We start from the raw sequence: 23,247 nt of genomic DNA, 5'->3' as shown, positions 1-23,247 counted from the left end.
GGAGGGTGGGTTAGCTCATTTTCTGGTAAGCTGGTTTGCGATGCAGAGTGATGCCAGTAGTACGGGTTCATTTCTAATACCAACTGAGCTTGCCGTGAAAGTCTCGACCTCTCCCCTCACCTCAGGCAAGGTGGCCCTCAGGCTAAGCCAGTACCAGTTGTGTCTCTATCTCTCCAATCAGAGAGCAGCTCATAGTTCTCTGGGATTATGACGACCTCCTAACCCTGAATGCTCGGTATACTGCCTACTCACTCACTTGGGACACATTGCCACTTGCCCCCCATCTTCATCGCATTAACAGTTCCACTCATTCACTTAATCCCCCCTTTCTCTCATTCCAGGAGGAAATAACTCCTAATAGGATCAGAAAAGCCAAGATTGGATGGTGGAATGTCTGACATTCAGTCCTGTACCCTGTATGGAGAGACGATCCAGGACCATGCTGGCAAGTTTCTGTGGAGACGCAGAAATGTCCATGGCAACCAAGAGAGAAATATTGTCCATTACTGACTGACTCTCCCATTCCCTCTATTGTAGACACCTTTTTTTTAATGTCCTCCAGCCGTGAGTTGAATTTCCACAGTTTTTACAGTGAGGTTGGCTGCAGTGTGAGATATTCTCCACTCACCTGCGGAGAAAGCATTGGCAAGGCTGACTCCTGTACTTGCACCAGCTCAGATACTGTCCCCTCAGTGGGACACTTAGCTACTTTAGAATTGGGAGCACTTGTTGGTGAGCACTTCACTGCCACAACTATACACCAAATAGTCACAGAGATGTATCACACGGAAATAGTCCCTTCGGTCCAACCCGTCCAAGCCAACCAGATATCCCAACCCAATCTAGTCCCACCTGCCAGCACCTGGCCCATATCCCTCCAAACCCTTCCTATTCTTATACCCACCCAGATACCATTTAAATGTTGTAATTGTACCAGCCTCCACCACTTCCTCTGGCAGCTCATTCCATACATGTACCAGCATCTGCGTGAATATGTTGCCCCATAGGCCTCTCTTATATCTTTATCCTCTCACCTAAAACTACGTCCGCTAGTTCTCACTCCCCACCCCAGGGAACAGACTTTGTCTATTTATCCTATCCAAGCCCCTCATGATTTTGTAAACCTCTAGAACGTCACCCCTCAGCCACCGACACTCCAGGGAAAACAGCCCCAGCCTGTTCAGCCTCTCCCTATAGCTGAAATCCTCCAACCCTGGCAACATCCTTGTAAATCTTTTCTGAACCCTTTCAAGTTTCACAACATCTTTCCGATAGGAGGGAGACCAGAATTGTACGCAATATTCCAACAGTGGCCTAACCAATGTCCTGTTCAGCCTCAACATGACCTCCCAACTCCTGTACTTAATACACTGACCAAAAAAGAAAGCATACCAAACACCTTCTTCACTATCCTATCTATCTGCAACTCCACTTTCAAGGAGCTATGAACCTGCACTCCAAGGTCTCTTTGTTTGGAAAGGCTGAGGAAGAACTGCCAGAAACTAGGCAACTACTCAGTTCCAGCCTGCAAGGCTTTTGGCACTTAGAGATCTAATTGGCATGCATCTGGGTATCTGAGGCAGGTTTGTTAGGAGCACTAGGAATCTGATACAAGGACTGCAGCAGCAGCACCGGGACACTGCTGTGATTGTCTGGTTACCCTAATGGCCATGTTGACAGCTGCCATGGGGAGCCAAATCCAGCACTCAGAGTCTGTGCATATGTACACAGTCCTGCATACCAGTCACTCTTTCCATTGGTACAAGCAATAGGGGACACAGAAACGTAGAAAATAGGAGCAGGAGTGTATCATTGAGCCCCTTGAAGCTGCTCTGCCATTTGTAATCAGTACTGCTGATCATCCAGATCGGCTTTTCTCCCAGGGAATCTTGAGCTTGCTTAGGTATCCATTTCTTATAAGGAGGTAAGGTAATTCCCATAGGCAAGGGAAGAATCACTTATATTACCCTACCTCAAACAGCTCGCCTCAGCATATACTAGAGTTGGCCAGGCCTTCCACCTCCACTCTGACAGTCGACATTACCATAGAGTTATACTGCATGGAAACAGACTCTTTAATCCGACTCTCCGCGCTGACCAGATATTCTAAACTGATCTAGTTCCTTTTGCCAGCACTTAGCCCATATCCCTTTCAACCCTACCTATTCATGTACTCATCCAGTCATGTGGGAGTTCAAGCCAAGGAGTCTACACTTGCTTTAGAGCAGGGCGCACTTAGCATGCCTGTGCCGTCTAGCTACAAATGCCCCATAGTCATCTGATCAAAGCTCCAAGGCCAACTGGCACTACTGTAGAAAGGCTCCCTGCACTCTCACTGTGGAACCCAAGACTGAATTACACATGGATGGAAAAGAAAGCAGACTGCCTGAAGACACAAAGTGATATTTCACCTGTGTCACCTATAAAAACATTTGCGTGTTTGTAAATATATGTTCACTTTTCTTCATCAGCTGCACGTGTTTGTTTGTGTGTGTGTGTGTGTATGCGTGTGTGTGTGTGTGTGTGTGTGTGTGTATGCGTGTGTGTGTGTGTGTGTGTGTGTGTGTGTGTAGCTCTGCCAAGCCACAACTACAAATGCAGTGACCGCCTATCCTTGCTTCGTGCTACACAATGTTTAAGGGTCAAGGATATGAAATGAGTAGGTAATAGACAGGTGATTGTATTTTGGCTAATGTGTTTCATCTTTTCAGTGTGCTTCTGACTGCCCAAGAAAGTCCACCTTCAAAAGCCCTTTTCCTTCTGTGCTGTATCATTTCTCCCCCTTATCGTTGAGTTGCCTTCCTACTTCACAATTGTAATCCTTTGCATTGCAGAATTCGGGCCCTTCAGTCTTAATCCAGAAACCCAGGTATGGCACATGGTGGCTGATAGAAGTTGAATTCAATAAAATTTGGGAATTAAAAGTATAATGATGACCATGAATCCATTGTTAATTGTCTGGAAAAACCCATTGGTTCACTAATTTTGTTTAGGGAAGGAAACTGCCATCCTTCCCTCCTGTGGCCAGCTCCAGAGCCAGAACCATGTGGTTGACTCTTAAGTGCCCTCTGGGCAATTAGGGATGAGCAAAAACTGCTGGCCTGGTCCGTGACACTTTCTCATCCGTGAATCGATTTTTTAAATAGTGAACCTGTTAACTGAGGGCGGCAAAGTGCAAAGGACAATGCAACGAGCATCAAGATGGACGCAGAGTGAATGATCACTAACTGATCAGCCATTAGGTGTAACCTCATCCAATCTGTGCAGTGTGTCCTGGCAGCAGCATCCCAATCAGAGCCACCCTCTAAGTGATTCAGAGATGTGCGGTTATGCTGGTATGTGTTGGATACCAATGTCTGTGGATATGGAGTGTGCACAGTCACTGTGCATGGTGTGTCCTGAGATGGTGGAGCCTGGGTGTCCAAGGTAGATGTCCAGAGGTGTAAGCAGCAAGCTGGAATCACCAGGGAACCATTCTTTTATGTTGTGAAAACTCAGCATCTAGTTTCTATCTAATGAATAGTAGAATTGGCAACTGCATATTAATGAAGCAAGATTACATAATCCATGTTAATGAGTAATAGTCGTACAGTTAGGTCTCTCACCAGCAAGAATATCGTCTCACCATTCAACGCTTGGTTGTAAAACGGTCCTTTTTGCTCTCGTATGACACCTCTCATAATTTTGCCATTGTGACCATGCTGTTCATGGGCTGGGACAATTCCATCCCTTGTTTTTGTGCTCAACTGCATAAGTTCACTAAATATCCTTAAACAGTGCACCATCCTTACCTACTGTGGCCAGCTCCAGAGCCACAACAATGTGGTTGACTCTTAAGTACCCTCCAGGCAATTAGGGATGAGCATAAAATACTGGCCTGGCCCATTACTTTCATCTGTGAATCAATAAAACCCATGACATTTTCACCTTGAAGGACAAGAGCAACAGATACACGGGCACACCACTACCTGCAGGTTCCCCTTCAAGCCGCTCACCATCCAGACGTGGAACTATATCACCATTCATTCAGTGTCGCTGAGTTGAAATCCTAGCATTCTCTCTCTGAGAGTTTTGTGGTTCAAACTTCAGTATGGAGACTCCAGCAGTTCAGGAAGGCAGTTCACCATTACCACCTCAAGAACTAATGACAGGCAATAAATGCTGGCTGGCCAGCAATACCTACGTCCCACGTGGAAATAAAAATAAGTCTCGAGTAGGGTAATGACATATGACTGTTTTACTCAAACACGATTCCTACCCACTGAGTCATAGCTGAAAGCTGTGTACCAGCAAGGTTACTCATTCAGTCCACAAACTGTGTTCAAGTTTCATCAATGCTCCAAGAATAGGGAAGTTAAGGGAGGTTGGGTGCAATAAGCAGTTTTCCTTATTCTGACAATGGACCTCTTCCACAAAGTGCGCATTTTTGGTCATTAATTGCGGACAGGGTAGCATTTGACTCAAAATCCTCCATAAGCTGTCAAAGCCCATTGCCTGTATGGAGTTCTGAGCATCTTTACTTTAGAAAAATCTGGCAGATTATTTTTAAATTCAGCCACCCTCCCATGAGAACTGACTGAGCTGTCTGCAGGTGGTTTGGTCAAGTCACTCCCCTGACCAGTTTCTGATATAATGCCTACTAAAGCATATCTTGAAATATTGTATCAATGGATTACAAGGGCTATATCCACTCTTTCAAAGGTTGTTTTCTTTTATCCTGTACCTTTTTATATCTGTGTATCATCTTTCTAAGGATCAGTTGTGACTCTAAAAAAGCCATGGGAAGTGCCTGAGCTGGTCATTGGTTGAATTTGCAGCTTTCCCCATGCTTGAAGCAAACAAGCTGGTTTCTATTCAGTGATGTGAATTCATTCACCAGTGCAGCAATGGTGCAGCCACCTCTTTATATTCAAAATATTGAAAGCATTCACTACCCTGGATGTTGTCCTCACTTTCCAGGACTTCCTTCTATTCTGGACAATATCTCTTCAATTGAGGCGATAATGTAGGCAATGATGCAGCTTTTCACAATATTTTGAAATTGCAGGAACAAAACCTCATCACTGATCTGAATGTGCACAATCCTATTTGTTCAATCTTCATTTAAGGTCCACATGCTCACTCCTCTCTTTTTCTAACTATGAGCAAATGATTTTAATTATTTATGTCACTGGGAAAATACTGTGTGGTTTTTGAAGAAGTGACAAAGAGGATTGATGAGGGCAGAGTGATGGACGTGATCTGTATGGATTTCAGTCAAGCATTTGACAAGGTTCCCCATAGGAGATTGATTAGCAAGGTTAGATCTCATGGAATACAAGGAGAACTAGCCATTTGGATACAGAACTGGCTCAAAGGTAGAAGACAGAGGGTGGTGGTGGATGGTTACTTTTCTGACTGGAGGGTTGCTGTGACCGGTGTGCCACAAGGATCAATACTGGATCCACTACTTTTTGTCATTTATGTAAATGATTTGGATGTGAGCATAGGAGGTACAGTTGGTAAGTTTTTGTATATGACCCCAAAATTGGAGGTGTGGTGGACAGCAAAATAGGTTACCTCAGAGTACAATGGGATCTTGACCAGATGGGCCAATGGGCTGAAAAATGGCAGATGAAGTTCAATTTAGATAAATGTGAGGTGCTGCATTTTGGAAAAGTAAATCAGAGTAGGACTTTTATACTTTAATGATAAGATCCTGGGGAGTGTTGCTGAACAAAGAGACTTTGGAGTCCAGATTCATAGTTCCCTGAAAGTGGAGTTGCAGGTAGATAGGATAGTGAAGGTGGCATTTGATATATTTTCCTTTATGGGTCAAAGCAATGAGTATAGGAGTTGTGAGGTCACACAGAGGGTGGTGCGTGTATAGAATGAGCTGCCAGAGGAAGTGGTGGAGGCTGGAACAATTACAGCATTTAAAAAGGTACTTGAGTGGGTACATGAATAGGGTTTAGAGGGATATGGGCGAAGTGCTGGCAAATGGGACTAGATTAGGTTAGGATAGCTGGTCGGCATGAACGAGTTGGACTGAAGGGTCTGTCTCCATGCTGTACATCTCTATGACTATTGGCTGATATATGATTAAACAGGTGAAAGTGGGGACTGCAAATGCTGGAGAGTCAAAGTCGAAATGAGTGGCACTGAAAAGCACAGCAGGTCAGGCAGCATCAGAGAAGCAGGAGAGTCGACCAGGCAGAAGGGCATCCTGAAGAATGGCTTATGCCAGAAACCTTGACTCTCCTGGTCCCCAGATGCTGCCTGGTCTGTGCTTTTCCATCGCCACACTTTTTGACATTAGTTAAACAGATAAAGTCGCCATAGTCCTACCAGACCATAAGGCTGCTGTCTCAGAGAGAGATCACTGATGATGAATTGAACCTTGAGGGTCACCACATCTCCAACGAAGGGGAGTTGAGGCAGGATCTTTGTGATGCAGTGTGGGAATGGATCCTACGGTGTTGATATCAGTCTACATTACAAACCAGCCATCCAGCCAACTGATCCTGAGCTGAACGAACCCCCAACAATGATAAGCAGTTAACGGTCTTGGGAGTGTTGGAAAGGTGAATCTAATAATGATCTTCCTATATTTTCTATAATTATGGATTATTTTCTGCATCCAGTCATTCATGTGTGCTTGATTTAAGAGGACCATGTCAAAACTTCAATTGAGCAGTGATGATGTGAACTTGGAAGTAATCTGCAGATTTAGGCATTTGTTGACTTTGCTTATCCAAGTAATGCTATTTCAAGTTAACCTTAGTCTGTGATTGCATCAAAACTGAGATGGTAAAAGGTTCATGTAACTTTAAAAAAACATACTTCATGTGATGCAAGCATCACTGTCAAGAAAAATTTTTATTACCCATCCCTATAGGATGATATAGATGAGTTGGTCAGATGGGCTGGAATTTAATCCTGAAAAGTGTGAGGTAATGATTTTGGAAGGATGAACAGGCAAAGGATGTTAGGACTCTTGGAAGTATAGAGAGGCCTTGGTGAGCATTTCCAGAGATCCTTGATGGTTTGACAGAAAAATAATGTTAGATTAGAGTGATGGAGGAGAAAGTGAGGTCTGTAGATGCTGGAGATCAGAGCTGAAAATGTGTTGGTGGAAAAGCACAGCAGGTCAGGCAGCGTCCAAGGAGCAGGAGAATCGACGTTTCGGACATCAGCCCTTCTTCAAGAGTGATTAGAGTGATGCTGGGCTTTTGCCCGAAACGTCGACTCTCCTGCTCCTCGGATGCTGCCTGACCTCCTGTGCTTTTCTAGCACCACTCTAACTAGACTTTGATTTCCAGCATCTGCAGTCGTCCATTTTGCCCAGAAAAATAAGGTTGTTAGGAAGGATACTTGCCTTTATTAATTGAGGCATTGAATACAAGAGTAAAAAGGTTACAATTGAGCTGTATACAATGTTATGTCGGCTTAAAAATGTGTTGCTGGAAAAGGGTCAGGCAGCGTCCAAGGAGAAGGAGATTCGACGTTTTGGGCATAAGCCCTTCTTCAGGCTCATGCCCGAAACGTCAATTTCCTGCTCCTTGGATGCTACCTGACCTGCTGCGCTTTTCCAGCAACACATTTTTAAGCTCTGATCTCTAGCGTCTGCAATCCTCACTTTCTCCTCAATGTTATGTAGGCGACAGGTGGAGTACTGTGTCAATCTGGTCGTGACACTATTGGAGGGATGTGATTCCATTAGAGTGAGTGGAGAGGAGATTTACAAGATGTTTCCTGGTAAGACTAATACAGCTGCAAAGAGAGGCTAGATACGCAAGAACTGCCTTCTTCAGAGCACAAAAGGCCAATAGGAACTTAATTGAGGTGTACAAAGTACTGAGGGCCATAGATAGAATAGAGGGTGAGAAACTTTGACTCTTAGAAGAGTCAATAACCGGGAGGAAGCTTTAAGGTTTCAAGGTTTTCAAGGGGATTTGAGGAATAATGTTTTCACCCAGAGGTGAAACCCTCTTCCTGAAAGGACAATAGATGTTGTATCTCTCAAAACATTTAGGAAATGTACAGATGTGAACTGAAATGTCAGTATACATGGCTTTGTACCAAATGCTAGGAAACTGGATTAGAAATATTTGGTTTGCTCACTGAGCTGGTGGGTTTGTTTTCAGACATTTCATGATGTCACCATGCTAGGTAACATCATCAGTGATCCTCTGGTGAGTGGTTGGTATTCTGTCCCACTTGCTATTTATGTGTCTTGGTTTGTTGTGGTGGATATCACTTCTGGTTCTGAGGTTGGTAAATGGTATCCAGATATGTGTTTGTTAGTAAAGTTCCAGTTTGATTGCCAAGCCTCTAGTAATTCCCATGTATGTCTTTGTTTAGCCTATACCAGGATGGCTGCATTGTCCCAGTCAAACTGGTGTCCCTCTTCATCTGTATGTATGGATACCAGTAATTGTTAATCATGTATCCTGGTAACTAGTTTCATGCTGGTTTGTTCAATGTAATGTTTGTTGCAGTCCTTGCTGGCTATATTGTACATTATGTTCTGCTGGCTGTGGGTATGGGGTGGATTAGAAAATATAAGCATTTGATGACTAGCACAGACTTGATGGGCGAAAGGGTCTTTTTCCATGCTGTAAGAACTCAGACTCTAAAAGATTTCAGTAAATTTTTCTGAACTGAAAACAAATTAAACAGAGTCATAGAGACATAAAGCACGGAAACCGACCAGTCAGTCCAACTCATTCATGTTGACGAGATGTCCTAACCTAATCTAGTCCCATTTGCCAGCACTTAGCCCATATCCCTGTAAACCCTTCCTATTCATATACCCATCCAGATGCCTTTTAAATGCTGTAATTATACCAGCCTCCACCGCTTCCTCTGAAAGCTCATTCCATTCACGCACCACCCTCTGTGTGAAAAAGTTAGGTCATAGGTCCCTGTTATTTCTTTCCCCTCTCACTCTGAACCTATGCCGTCTAGTTCTGGATTCCCCCACCGCAGAGAAAAGGCTTTGTCTATTTCTCAATTTCCTGCTGACTATTAGGAGTCTACAATACAATCCCAATAAGACGATCATCCCTTTCTTATTTCTCAGTTCCACCCAAATATCTTCCCTAGATATATTCCCAGAAATAACCTCCCTAAGTACAGCAGTAATGCTATCCCTTATCAAACATGCCACTGCCCCTCCTCTCTGGCCCCCCTTTCTATCCTTCCTATCGCATTTGTATCCTGGAACATTAAGCTACCAGTCCTGTCCATCCCTAACCCATGTTTCTGTAATTGCTATGATATCCCAGTGCCATGTTCTTCACCATGCCCTGAGTTCAGCTGCCTTCCCAACTGTACCAGTCTCAGACTGTTCTCTTTCCTCACTACCTCCCTGGGTCATCTCCCCCCCACTGCCCCCCCCCCCCCCCCCCCCCCCCCCCCCCACACACACACACACACACACACACACACACACACACACACACACACACACACCTTACTAGTTTAAATCTTCCCAAGCAGCTCTAGCAAATCTTCTTGCAAGTATATTAGTCCTCTTCCAATTCAGGTGCAATCCATCTTTCTTGTACAGGTCACTTCTACCCCAGAAGAAATTCCAATGATTCAAAAATGTGAACCCTTCTCCCCTGCACCAGCTCCTCAACCATGCATTCTTCTGCTCTATCCTCCTATTCCTACCCTCACTAGCTCGTAGCACCAGGAGTAATCCAGATATTACTACCTTTGAGGACCTCCTTTTTAGATTCTTGCCTAACTTCTATATTCTACCTTCAGAATCTCACCCTTTTCCCTTCCTATGTCATTAGTTCCAATATGTACAATGACCTCCTGCTGATCACTCTCCCCTTTGAGAACACTCTCCACCGTCTCTGAGATATCCTTGATCCTGGCACAAGGGAGGCAACACAGCATTCTGATTTTTCACTGCTGGCCACAGAAAAATATGTCTGTGCCTCTGACTTGAGAGTCTGCTATCACAATTGATCCCTTGGAACCTGATGTAACCCTCATTAGTTTAGAGCCAGTCTCTGTACCAGGAACTTGGCTGTTTGTGCTACATTCCCCTGAGAGTCTATCATCCCCTACATTTTCTAAAGCAGCATACTTATTTGAAATGGGGATAGCCACAGAAGACTCCTGATTCTGGATTAGTGGTGCTGGAAGAGCACAGCAGTTCAGGCAGCATCCAAGGAGCTTTGAAATCGACGTTTCGGGCAAAAGCCCTTCATCAGGAATAAAGCTGATGAAGGGCTTTTGCCCGAAACGTCGATTTCGAAGCTCCTTGGATGCTGCCTGAACTGCTGTGCTCTTCCAGCACCACTAATCCAGAATCTGGTTTCCAGTATCTGCAGTCATTGTTTTTACCACCACAGAAGACTCCTGCACTACCTGCCTATCCCTCCTACCTTTCCTGGAGTTAACCCATCAACCAACTGTATATCCCCTCCTATAACTGCCATCCATCACAACATCTATCTCTTCTCAATTCCTCATCGCCTCTAACTCCCACTCCACCTGGTCCATGCAATGTGATAGGATTTGCAACAAAAGACAGTTCCTGCAGACATAATCATCAGCAACATGGAAACTCTCCCTAATCTCCCACAGCCAACAGGAAGAACATATCACTCAACTAGTGGCCATCTTTACTCCTTCGCAATCTACAGACCCAGAAATAGCACCATCTTTTTGTGCTAAAAAAGTGCTCCAGGCTAACTTAGTATTTATGATTTATGTTTTAAAATTTAATTATGGGACCAATCTCAATAAAACATATAATCAAGAAAGAGCCCACTGTACTCACTACTGTTGACTTACAGTAAGGCTACATATTAAAAACTATGCACTTCTCAGTTCCTGTGCTGTGAACTCTCCCACACAGTTTCTTCCTAGGTCAACTGTAAATTTCGCTATTTGTTAATTTTTCCCAGACCCACTCTGATGTTCAGAGATACATGAACTCAAACAGCAAAGGCAGTAACTGCAGATTCATTGCTGTCTCTCGCACCCTCTCTCATGCTCTCTACCCCCGCCCCCCCCAACTGACCACGTAGTCGCTGCCTTTTGTGTCTCTTCCTCCACACTTATAATCTTTGTTTTCCCCACAGTTCCAAAACAATGCAACAGCATAGAAGACAGTAATTACTGCTCCTGGAATTGGAGGAAATCACCTCCAACACCTAAAATACCCCGAAACACGGAGCAGCTGTTATAGCCACAAATTTTTCCCATCATCCATCTTGGATTGCCCAATATTCTTGATCTTGACTTTTGCTCTCTCAGTTGTAAATACATTAGTCAAACATCTTTCCATTAAAATCAAAAGAGTTTTTGGTTACCTGGTCTGACGAATACTACATGACTTCATTGAAGTGTACAAGATCCTGAATGCTCTTGACGGGGTGCACCTGGTGGAGGGCAGAATTAGGCAGCACTGTTTTAAAATTAGTGATCACCCTTTCAGGACAGAAATTTGTGAATTTTTTTTAAAGACAGCCACTGTTAAGACAATAAGAGGTGGGGCACATAAACGTTAGTGGGCGGCACGGTGGCACAGTGGTTAGCACTGCTGCCTCACAGCGCCAGAGATCCGGGTTCAATTCCCGCCTCAGGCGACTAACTGTGTGGAGTTTGCACGTTCTCCCCGTGTCTGCGTGGGTTTCCTCCGGGTGTTCCGGTTTCCTCCCACACTCCAAAGATGTGCAGGTCAGGTGAATTGGCCATGCTAAATTGCCCGTAGTGTTAGGTAAGGGGTAAATGTAGGGGTATGGGTGGGTTGCGCTTCGGTGGGGCGGTGTGGACTTGTTGGGCCGAAGGGCCTGTTTCCACACTGTAAGTAATCTAATCTAAAAGACGTTTGATGAAGTCTTCAAAATTCTGAGGGATCTTGACAAGTTGATTGGGAACAATTGTTTCCATTGCCAGAATAGAATCAACATTAGGTAAACCGTTTACAGCCATGGAGTGGTTAGGATCTGGAGTGCACTGACGGAGAATGCTGTGAAGGACTTTGTAAAGGAAATTACCATTATTTGAAGAGGGAGAAAAGTGCATAGCTACAGGGATAAAATATGGCAATGGGACTAGCTGAGTTCCACTTACAGAGAATAGGTGCAGAAGTAATGAACTGGATAGCTTCTCTTTGTGCTGTAATGAAGATTCTATACATTGGAATGGGTTGGCCTATTAACAATGAATGCACTATAGCATATTCAGATGACTTGAGAATACATTGTACAAATACAAATTATTTTGCTTTGGGATTTAGTTGAGGCCCTATCTTTTTAATGAGATGTGTTACCTTCTTTTCTCCCCCCTCTTTCCCCACCAAACCACAACTACCTGTCAAATGCAGCATACCACTGTAAATGTGTGGACACCTGGCTAACACAGACAAAGAAGACCTGCCCTGTTTGCAAGCAACGTGTTCTGCGTTCAACTGGTGACTCTGAGTCTGGATCTGATATGGAAGATTACCATGAAGATGATGAGCATCAATCGGAGCGCACACCACTACTCCACGGAGCTTCATCCTCTGCTACGCACTCATTTGGCTCCATGACCAATTCCCTCGCACAGCACAGCGGGGACCACTCATCAGATTCCAGTCAGGATGGTGACAATGAGGGGGTGGAAGTTCTAGACCACAACCAGGAGAATCAAAGTCACTCTTCAATCACTACAGGATCTGGGTCTGAGCCTAACCTCAATCCTGGGAATGTTTTTAATGTGTAGTTAGGAACCTTGGGCTTTGTACTGTTCTAATCTGTAAAACTGTAATCATTGTGTGACTGCAGCTCAAATAGGGCTTTATTTAGAACTTTTTGGGGGAACATTTAAAATACATATTTAAGTGTTAACAGGGGAGGTTCTGCTGTTCATGAACAGTGAGTACAAGCTGTAACTGCGCATGGGTGTGTTGCTTGATACCAACAGAATACAAACAGCCTCAACTCCCTTGTAACAAATAGGCATTCAGTAGTGGGCAGGGAATGTGATCGATAGCTCATTAAATACCAATGTGAAGAAACTTTCTCTTCCACGTTCTGTAAAATGAGCATGAAATTAAAAAGCACAACTACCTGGGGCCCTTGCTGGTACTATACTACAATCCCTTGTCTGCGAGCTGTAATCATCTAGAAGTGAACTGCACCCCTTTGCTCTGCTTCTGTTCTCACCATGATAATTACCTGGTATATTATATATGCTTCCTAACTACGTAGCGACCTTCTGATGTATGGAATCTGAACTCTGAAACAGGGCTGGGTGCTACTGGTACTTGCAGTATCTCCCAAAGTTATTCTGACCTGACGTTGGGAAAATGACCACAACAATATTTGTAATGTTCATAGTTCCCTTTTTATACTAAATTTTGTAATCTTGCTCAGCAGAATGTTCTCTGGTTACAATTGTGAGATTAATTGAGCAGGCAATTATTGATAAATTGTGATCATGCAGAAGACAGGTTGCTGAAGGGGGAATGAAACCAGAATCAAAGACAATAGAAATGGTGTAGTCCTAGCTGTCTGTTGTAATCATTTCCACTGTTCTGGTTTATTTTGCTGCTGTGGCTGTTTCCTCATTTTACCAATGATGGCTGTACAGAGATGTGGGACTGTGTCCAGGAGCCAGGCATTCCAGATTGCTACCTGTTGATCTTTCACCCTGAATTACAGTCTTTCACTGACAATAAATGTGCTGAAGTAACATGGCTGACTCGAAAATCACTTGTAGTAACTGACTGCAATTTGAATATTCCAGGAACTGGTCTTCTTCCAAGGGCAAATACATAGGGAGGAAAAGTTTAGAAGGATATGGGTCAAGTGCAGGGAAATGGGGAGTTTGCATTGATGGGCCAAAGGGCAAGTCTCCATGCTGTGGGACTCTAGCTTGGCTTGTGCGTGTGACCCCAGTAGTATTGTAGAATTTCATGAGATGATTGTTTGTATTTTGTGCAGGAAAGGAGAAAACAATTGTGTGATGGTGTCAAGTTTGATTTATTCCAGATTTCAATTACAAGGAATCACAAACTCTACATTGCTGACCACCATACAAAAAACAAAGAACAGAGTGCTGTGGGTACTGGAGACCTGAAATAACAACAAAGTGCTGGAGAAAGTCAGCAACTCTTACAGCACCTGTGAAGGGAGATACCAAGTTAACATTTCAAGTCCATAATGCAAGCTGCTGAGGTTTTATAACACTTTCTGTCTCAATTTTGTGAATATAGCTTAGAGAGGAGTTAGAGGTAGATAATGCAGGCATTGTTGGAAGTTGAGGCCTAATATTGAGTATATTTTCTGTGGTAGTCCTTTCTGGAGCAGCTCCATTTGACTTGGTTGAAATTGGTGTGTATTGTGATTGGAATGACAGTAGCTTTTGTCAAATGTCAAACTAGATAGGAGCAAGTATCAAATGTGATATGGAATTGACACAAGCTATCATAAATGATATGTTCCAGGCTTTTCAAAATCTGGTTAGTTACATTTTATAATAATGATTAATTTTTAATAGAGTTTGTAATTATCTAAACACATTTCTGTCAAATTTACTAGCTGCTCTGTCACACAGTGAGCAGCAGTCTCCCTAATGCAAACAAGTTAACTGTGAATTTGGATGACTGATATTTAAGTCATCAATCAAGACTTTCCGATCTTCAGGTAATTGGTGATTGGACAAGCTCTGAAAAGTAGTGGTTAGGACCTTTTAGATATTCTGAAGAACTGAATAGTAGTTGACCAAGAAGTTTTAACTTCCAGTGGGCAATTTGCCCATCATCTGGACCTCTGTGACCAAGTTTTGAACTTTAAGTTCAAGTCAGAAACTTTAAACGGTTCCAACTCTCAGCCTCAATAGTTAGCCAGGAAAAATTAGATTCAACTCCTCAAACTCCAGGGTAACTATGAAACTGACCCCCTACCCACACTACCTGATCCATCCTACTCTCTTGCCCTAGTATCACATCATACATATTTCTGGCACATCAACCCAACCAATCTATATGCCCCTTAGTACCCTAACCCTTCTAATACTCACCTTGCACTCCACCCACAAATCTGGCCCTCTATACCTTCTTCCACTTGCCTCCCACGCATCTTCACTCAGTAGCTGTGGGATCTTTGGGCATTTTACTTTCTGGAATATGGCAGTAATCACCATAAACATGGGGAATAGTTTCTGTGACAATTCACTGTAAGCTGCCTCTGTGATTTGCTGGACTGCTAGAAAAATCCCGGGAATAAAACTGGATACCTTTTTATTTGAACAGTTTGAAAATAGGGATTCTTGTGAATGAATTTGTCAGTCCAGGTCATGAGGAGGTAAGTTGGTTTGTTGAGTCCATGCTGGCTCTCTGTGGAGTAACCCAACTAGTCCCAATCTCCTGTTTCTGTTAAGCACCCACCCAGTCTCCAGTTAAATCATTCATGATATCCACTGCCATCATCCTTGTTGTCAGTGTGTTCCAGGACATTGCCACTCTGCATTAAAAAAAAAGTCCTTTTTCAGATTCTCCCTGTAACTCTCTCCCAAATCCTTAAATGGGTCCCATTGTCCTTGAGCCTTCAGTGAATGGAAACATCTTTGACTGCCATCTCAAAACTTGTCACAACCGTGGCCACTTCTATCGAATCCTCCCTCAAGCTTCTTGGTTCAGTCTATTTTCTAATTTTGGGCATAATGTTTCTAAAAGTGAAACTCAAGTTTTCATATATACTTTGCTATCTTCTGTCTCAATATGTCCTTTTACATTCAAATCTGTGTATGTAAATGACAGATGTCTCTGTGCACATTCTTTATACCTGTATAACCATTAAGTCTCTCTTGCCCCTCTGTCCTTCTACACTTCACCTCACCATTCTCTGTCAAATATTCCACTTTCCTTTTGTCTATTCGTTCTGCTGGGCTGTCCTGTTCCAGTCCTTTGGCGTCATCCTCACTGTCTCCCATGCCTCCAGGTTTGATATCACGGGAAGACATTGAATTTTACTCTGTATATACTTTGATCACTGTCCCTGAGGGAATACCACTATCTACAATCCCCCAGTCAACTAGTTAGAGTCATAGAGATGTACAGCACGGAAACAGACCCTTTGGTCCAACCTGTCCATGCCAACCAGATATCCCAAGCCAATCTAGTCCCACCTGCCAGCATCCAGCCTATATCCATTCAAACCCTTCCTATTCATATACCCATCCAGATGCCTCTTAAATGTTGCAATTGTACCAGCCTTCACCACATCCTCTGGCAAAAGTTGTCCCTTAGGTCTTTTTTATATCTTTCCCCTCTAACCCTAAACCTGTGCCCTCTAGTTCGAGATTCCTCCCACCCCAGGGAAAAGACTTTGTCTATTTATCCTATCCATGCCCCCCTCATGATTTTATAAACCTCTATAAGGTCACCCCTCAGTCTCCGATGCTGCAGGAAAAACAGCCCCAGCCTGTTCAGCCTCTCTCTAGCTCAAACCCTCCAACCCCAGCAACATCCTTGTAAATCTTTTCTGAACCCTTTCAAGTTTCACAACACCTTTCCGAAGCAACATTCCAACAGTGGCCTAACAAGTGTCCTGTACAGCCACAACATGACCTCCCATATCCTGTATTCAATACACTGACTAATAGAGGAAAGCATACCAAAGGCCACCTTCACTATCTTATCTACCTGTTGTGGATGCTGGAGATCTGAAGCAAAAACATAAATTGCTAGAGAAACTCAGCAAATCTGACAGCATTTGTGGGGAAAAGCAGAGTTACTGTTTCAAATTCAGTTCTGATGAGTCACTGGACTCAGAACATTAATTCTACTTTCTCCCCGTGTGTGTTGCCAGTTCTGCTGAGTTTCTCCAGCAATTTCTGCTTTGGTTGCAGTCAATTCCGTTAGTTAAGTATGAGCTTCCTTTTACAGTTCTGTGCTGGGGCTCCTCGATCTGTAAATATTTTGCTGTGATTATTGTTCCTATAACCTCATCCACCAACTATGCTAAATTGATTTGCCTGTAGTTGACACAAAAATTCCTTCAACTTTTTCTGGAATAAAGAGCGCACATTCAGCACTCTCCACTAATGTACCATGCTTGGCTATATCTGAGATAATATTGACAAATGTTTCCATGATGAAGGACTTTTGCCTGAAACATCGATTTACCTGCTCCTCGGATGCTGCCTGACCTGCTGTGCTTTTCCAGCACCACACGCTCAACTTTTTCATAAGCCTAACGTTTCAGGGAATCCTACCTACCAATTCTTTCTTCTTTAGTACATCTGCCATTTTCACTTCTACCAATATTTTACCCGTTTCCTCTTAGTAAACAGTGGTAAAAAATATTCATTAAATATTGTAACCTGCACCTCCGCCTTTATCACCCTCTTTGCCCTTAGTAGGACCAGTCTTCTCGATGGATATGATCATGCTGATGTCATTTACAACATTGAATTCCGATTCTAGATGTTACTGCCACACACACAGCTTAGAGGTTTATGAAGGAGACAAAACAAATTAGCGTGAATGTTGAGTAGGACCCACCCAATGCTTACTGTCCATTTCCTACTTACATGCCTGTAGAAGATCTTTGTGTTCCTTTTATGCTGACTACTGATCTACTTTTCTCTGTTTTCACCCTCTGTTTGTATTTGACCTGGTTCTTGCTTGGAGAATTATTTTGATGTACATCATGCATTTTACTTTTGTTTTATTCTATCTTCCAAGCCAGAGAAATCAGAGTTAACGTTTTGTTTCCAGTGAGTTCTGAGGAAGGGTCACTGGACCTGAAATGTTATCTCTGATTGTCTTTCACAGATGCTGCGGCACCTACTGAGCTTTTCCAGCAACTTCTGTTTTAGTTTCTGATTTACAGTTTCTGCCGTTCTGTTGGTTTTTGTTGAATCATTCTACTATTTGGCCTGAATCTTGTTCCAAATCTCAGCCAAGCTAGTATCTAATGTGTAAAATGTGGGTATTTTTGGCAGAAACAGATTCCCATTGTAATGGCATTTATAACACTAGAAATTAGACCAAATGCTGAGAACTATATTATCACCACCAAGAGTAATACTAACGCCCCTAATTTCCATGCCAAACAGCTAACTACCTATTTGTAATCGAAGCAAAAGCCCATTCTTTCTTATCCCATCATTGCCAACTCTGAATAATATTAACAAATTTCAAAAGGTTAATATTTTGAAATATACAATTTTGCTTGCTACTTTTAAAAGCTATGTACTGAAATTGCCTGGCAATCATGCTCATTAACTTGAAGAATTAGCAACATGTGCAAATGATAATAAGCAACCACTTGTTACATCAAGTTTATAACAATGTGAATTTATAATAAGTTCTTCTGACATTATGAAACAATCCAAGTGTAACTTGTTAATTCCTGGATATATATAACCAGCAGCTGCTCAAGAATCCAAGGCTAAAGCAGGGAAGGTTGTCTGAATTAGAAAGCCCTCATGTCCGAATGGAGGGACTTATAAAATTAAAACATCCTTTCAAAGTTACAAATAGGTATCTTTATCAGCCTTGTGCTGTGTTCAAAGCCTCTGTTTAGACAGTTATTGGTAATATTGCTATCTTTTCTGATATTTAATACGTGGTTTTAACCACTGAATTGACTGTGTTTGCTCTCCCCTACAATCTACATCTACCCTGTTTGAAGTGACTTTCAGCAGCTCAAGGCCAAGAAGGCTGTAGGCTGCCCAGGTGGAAGTTGAGATGCTGTTGCTCCATTTTGCATTATCACGATGGAGGAGGCTGAGGATGGTCATGTTGGAAAGGGAGTGGGAAGGGGAATTAAAATGGGTGGTGACTGGGAGGTCTGGTTGGCCGCTGTGCGCCTGGCTGTGATGTTCAGCGAACCGTTTCCCTGAGTTTATGTTCGGTTTCCCTGATGTAGAGAAGACGATGTCAGGACTACATCGAGGAGACCAAAAGTAAATTTAGGGAACGGTTCACTGAGCATCGCAGCTGAGCCCATAGAAGACGACTGGTCCTCCCAGTCACCACCCAATTTAATTCCCCTTCCCACTCCCTTTCCAACATGACCATCCTTGGCCTCCACCATTGCCACAACACAAATTGGAGGAACAGTATCTCATAGAGTCATAGAGATGTACAGCACAGAAACAGACCCTTCGGTCCCACCCGTCCACGCCGACCAGATATCTGAACCCAATCTAGTCCCACCCTCCAGCTCCTGGCCCATATCCCTCCAAACCCTTCCTATTCATATACCCATCCAGATGCCTCTTAAATGCTGTCATTGTACCAGCCTCCACCACATCCTCTGGCAGCTCATTCCATACACGTACCACCCTCTGTGTGAAAAAGTTGCCCCTTAGATCTCTTTTATATCTTTCCCCTCTCACCCTAAACCTATGCCCCTCTAGTTCTGGACTCACCCACCCCAGGGAAAAGACTTTGTCTATTTATCCTATCCATGTCCCTGATAATTTTGTAAATTTCTATAAGGTCACCCCTCAGCCTCCGACGCTCCAGGGAAAACAGCCCCAGCCTATTCAGCCTCTCCCTGTAGCTCAAATTCTCCAACCCTGGCAACATCCTTGTAAATCTTTTCTGAACCCTTTCAAGTTTCACAACATCTTTCTGATAGGAAGGAGACCAGAATTGCACACAATATTCCAACAGTGGCCTAATCAATGTCCTGTACAGCCGCAACATGACCTCCCAACCCCTGTACTCAATACTCTGACCAATAAAGGAAACCATACCAAACACCTTCTTTACTATCCTATCTACCTGCGACTCCACTTTCAAGGAGCTATGAACCTGCACTCCAAGGTCTCTTTGTTCAGCAACACTCCCTAGGACCTTACCATTAAATGTATGAATCCTGCTAATAGCTGCTTTCCTAAAATGCAGCACCTCACATTTATCTGAATTAAACTCCATCTGCCACTTCTCAGCCCATTGGCCCATCTGGTCCAGATCTTGTTGTAATCTGAGGTAACCGTCTTCGCTGTCCACTACACCTCCAATTTTGGTGTCTTCTGCAAACTTACTAACTGTACCTCTTATGCTCACATCCAAATCATTTATGTAAATGACAAAAAGTAGAGGGCCCAGCACCGATCCTTGTGGCACTCCACTGGTCACAGGCCTCCAGTCTGAAAAACAACTCTCCACCACCACCCTCTGTCTTCTACCTTTGAGTCGGTTCTGTATCCAAATGGCTAGTTCTCCCTGTATTCCATGAGATCTAACCTTGCTAATCAGTCTCCCCTGGGGAACCTTGTCGAACACCTTACTGAAGTCCATATAGATCACATCTACCGCTCTGCCCTCATCAATCCTTTTTGTTACTTCATCAAAAAACTCAATCAAGTTTGTGAGACATGATTTCCTATGCACAAAGCCATGTTGACTATCCCTAATCAGTCCTTGCCTTTCCAAATACATGTACATCCTGTCCCTCAGGATTCCCTCCAACAACTTGCCCACCACTGAGGTCAGGCTCACTGGTCTATAGTTCCCTGGCTTGTCCTTACCACCCTTCTTAAACAGTGGCACCACGTTTGCCAACCTCCAGTCTTCCGGCACCTCACCTGTGACTATCGATGATACAAATATCTCAGCAAGAGGCCCAGCAATCACTCCTCTAGCTTCCCACAGAGTTCTCGGGTACACCTGATCAGGTCCTGGGGATTTATCCACCTTTAACAGTTTCAAGACATCCAGCACTTCCTCCTCTGTAATCTGGACATTTTGCAAGATGTCACCATCTATTTCCCTACAGTCTATATCTTCCATATCCTTTTCCACAGTAAATACTGATGCAAAATATTCATTTAATATCTCCCCCATTTTCTGTGGCTCCACACAAAGGCCGTCTTGCTGATCTTTGAGGGGCCTATTCTCTCCCTAGTTACCCTTTTGTCCTTAATATATTTGTAAAAACCCTTTGGATTCTCCTTAATCCTATTTGCCAAAGCTATCTCATGTCTCCTACTTCCTTTATACTCTTCTAAGGATTCACTCGATCTATCCTGTCTATACCTGACATATGCTTCCTTCTTTTTCTTAACCAAACCCTCAATTTCTTTAGTCATCCAGCATTCCCTATACCTACCAGCCTTCCCTTTCACCCTGACAGGAATATACTTTCTCTGGATTCTTGTTATCTCATTTCTGAAGGCTTCCCATTTTCTAGCCGTCCCTTTACCTGCGAACATCTGCCCCCAATCAGCTTTTGAAAGTTCTTGCCTAATACCGTCAAAATTGGCCTTTCTCCAATTTAGAACTTCAACTTTTAGATCTGGTCTATCCTTTTCCATCACTATTTTAAAATGAATAGAATTATGGTCACTGGCCCCAAAGTGCTCCCCCACTGACACCTCAGTCACCTGCCCTGTCTTATTTCCCAAGAGTAGGTCAAGTTTTGCACCTTCTCTAGTAGGTACATCCACATGCTGAATCAGAAAATTGTCTTGTACGCACTTAAGAAATTCCTCTCCATCTAAACCTTTAACACAATGGCAGTCCCAGTCGATGTTTGGAAAATTAAAATCCCCCACCATACCTACCCTATTATTCTTATCAGATAGCTGAGATCTCCTTACAAGTTTATTTCTCAGTTTCCCTCTGACTATTGGGGGGTCTATAGTACAATCCCAATAAGGTGATCATCCCTTTCTTATTTCTCAGTTCCACCCAAATCATTCCCTGGATGTATTTCTGGGAATATCCTCCCTCAGCACAACTGTAATGCTATCCCTCCCCCCCTCCTGTCTTGCCTCCCTTTCTATCCTTCCTGTAGCATTTGTATCCTGGAACATTAAGCTGCTAGTCCTGCCCATCCCTGAGCCATGTTTCTGTAATTGCTATGATCTCCCAGTTCCATGTTCCTAGCCATGCCCTGAGTTTATCTGCCTTCCCTGTTAGGCCCATTGCATTGAAATAAATGCAATTTAATTTATTAGTTCTACCTTGTCCCTGCCTGCTCCCTTTGTTTGATTCACTTCTGTTCTCAACTGTACCAGTCTCAAAGATTGATCTCTTTCCTCACTATCTCCCTAATCCCACCACCCACCACCTCCCCCCCCGCCCCCCCCCCCCCCCCCCCCCCCCCCCCCCCCCCCACCTTACTAGTTTAAATCCTCCCAAGTAGTTCTAGCAAATTTCCCAGTATATTAGTCCCCTTCCAATTTCGGTGCAATCTGTCCTTCTTGTACAGGTCACTTCTACCCCAAAAGAGATTCCAATGATCCAAAAATGTGAATCCTTCTCCCATACATCAACTCCTCAGCCATGTATTCATCTGCTCTATACTCCTATTCCTGCCCTCACTAGCTCGTAGCACTAGGAGTAATCCAGATATTACTACCCTTGAGGACCTCCTTTTTAAATTTCTGCCTAACTCTCTGTAATCTCCCTTCAGAGTCTCAACCTTTTCCCTTCCAATGTCGTTGGTTCCAGTGTGGACAATAACCTCCTGCTGGCCCCTCTCCCCTATGAGAACATTCTGCACCCTCTCTGAGACATCCTTGATCCTGGCACCAGAGAAACAACACACCATTCTGCTTTTTCTCTGCTGGCCACAGAAACGTCTGTCTGTACCTCTGACTACAGAATCCCCTAACACAATTGATCTCTTGGAAGCCGACATACCCTTCATTGCATTAGAGCTAGTCTCAATACCAGAAACTTGGCTGTTTGTGCTACGTTCCCCTGAGAATCCACCACCCCCTACATTTTCCAAAACAGCATACCTGTTTGAAATGGGTATATCCACAAAATACTCCTGCACTAGCTGCCTACCCCTCTTACCCTTCCTGGAGTTAACCCATCTCTGTTGCTATATCTGAGACTTCCACCCTTCCAATAACTGCCATCCATCACATACTGTTGCTGTTGCAAATTCCTCATCGCTTCTATCTGTCTCTCCAACCGATCCACTCGATCCGATAAGATTCGCATCCAACAGCATTTATGGCAGATATAATCCGCAGTAACCCTTAAACTCTCTTTAATCTCCCACATCTGACAAGAAGTACATATCACTGCAAAGCCCATTTTTGCTCCTTCACAATCTACAGACCCAGAAAATAACACTGTTTTATTCCTCTACAAACACTGCCCCAGGTTAAATTAAGAGCTATGGCTTGTATTTTAAGTTTAATCAGGCGACTTATCTCCAAAAACATATAATCAAGAAAGAACCCACTGTACTCACTAATACCACCTTTCTCTTAGACAGACTTAAAACAACAATTAACTTATCTGACTCTGTGTTATGAACTTCGTCCAAA

General features: G+C 43.4%; 1 protein-coding gene across 7 annotated transcripts in view; it reads left to right on the top strand.

Moving 5' to 3' along the window:
* LOC140492664 (E3 ubiquitin-protein ligase RNF167-like) overlaps nt 1-13,689 on the top strand; it is a 125,811-nt gene extending 112,122 nt beyond the window's left edge. For all 7 annotated transcript variants that reach the window (XM_072591707.1, XM_072591703.1, XM_072591706.1 and 4 more), the window contains one exon: nt 12,338-13,689. In XM_072591707.1, the coding sequence (XP_072447808.1) occupies nt 12,338-12,717 (380 nt within the window). In that variant the 3' untranslated portion in view covers nt 12,718-13,689. The remainder of the gene's footprint in view (nt 1-12,337) is intronic.
* The last annotated feature ends 9,558 nt before the right edge of the window (nt 13,690-23,247 follow it).

This window comes from Chiloscyllium punctatum, chromosome 21, assembly GCF_047496795.1.
Source record: "Chiloscyllium punctatum isolate Juve2018m chromosome 21, sChiPun1.3, whole genome shotgun sequence".
Taxonomy (NCBI): Eukaryota; Metazoa; Chordata; class Chondrichthyes; order Orectolobiformes; family Hemiscylliidae; genus Chiloscyllium; species Chiloscyllium punctatum.
Note: the sequence above shows the minus strand (reverse complement) of the source record. Positions and strands in the feature narration are given on the sequence as shown.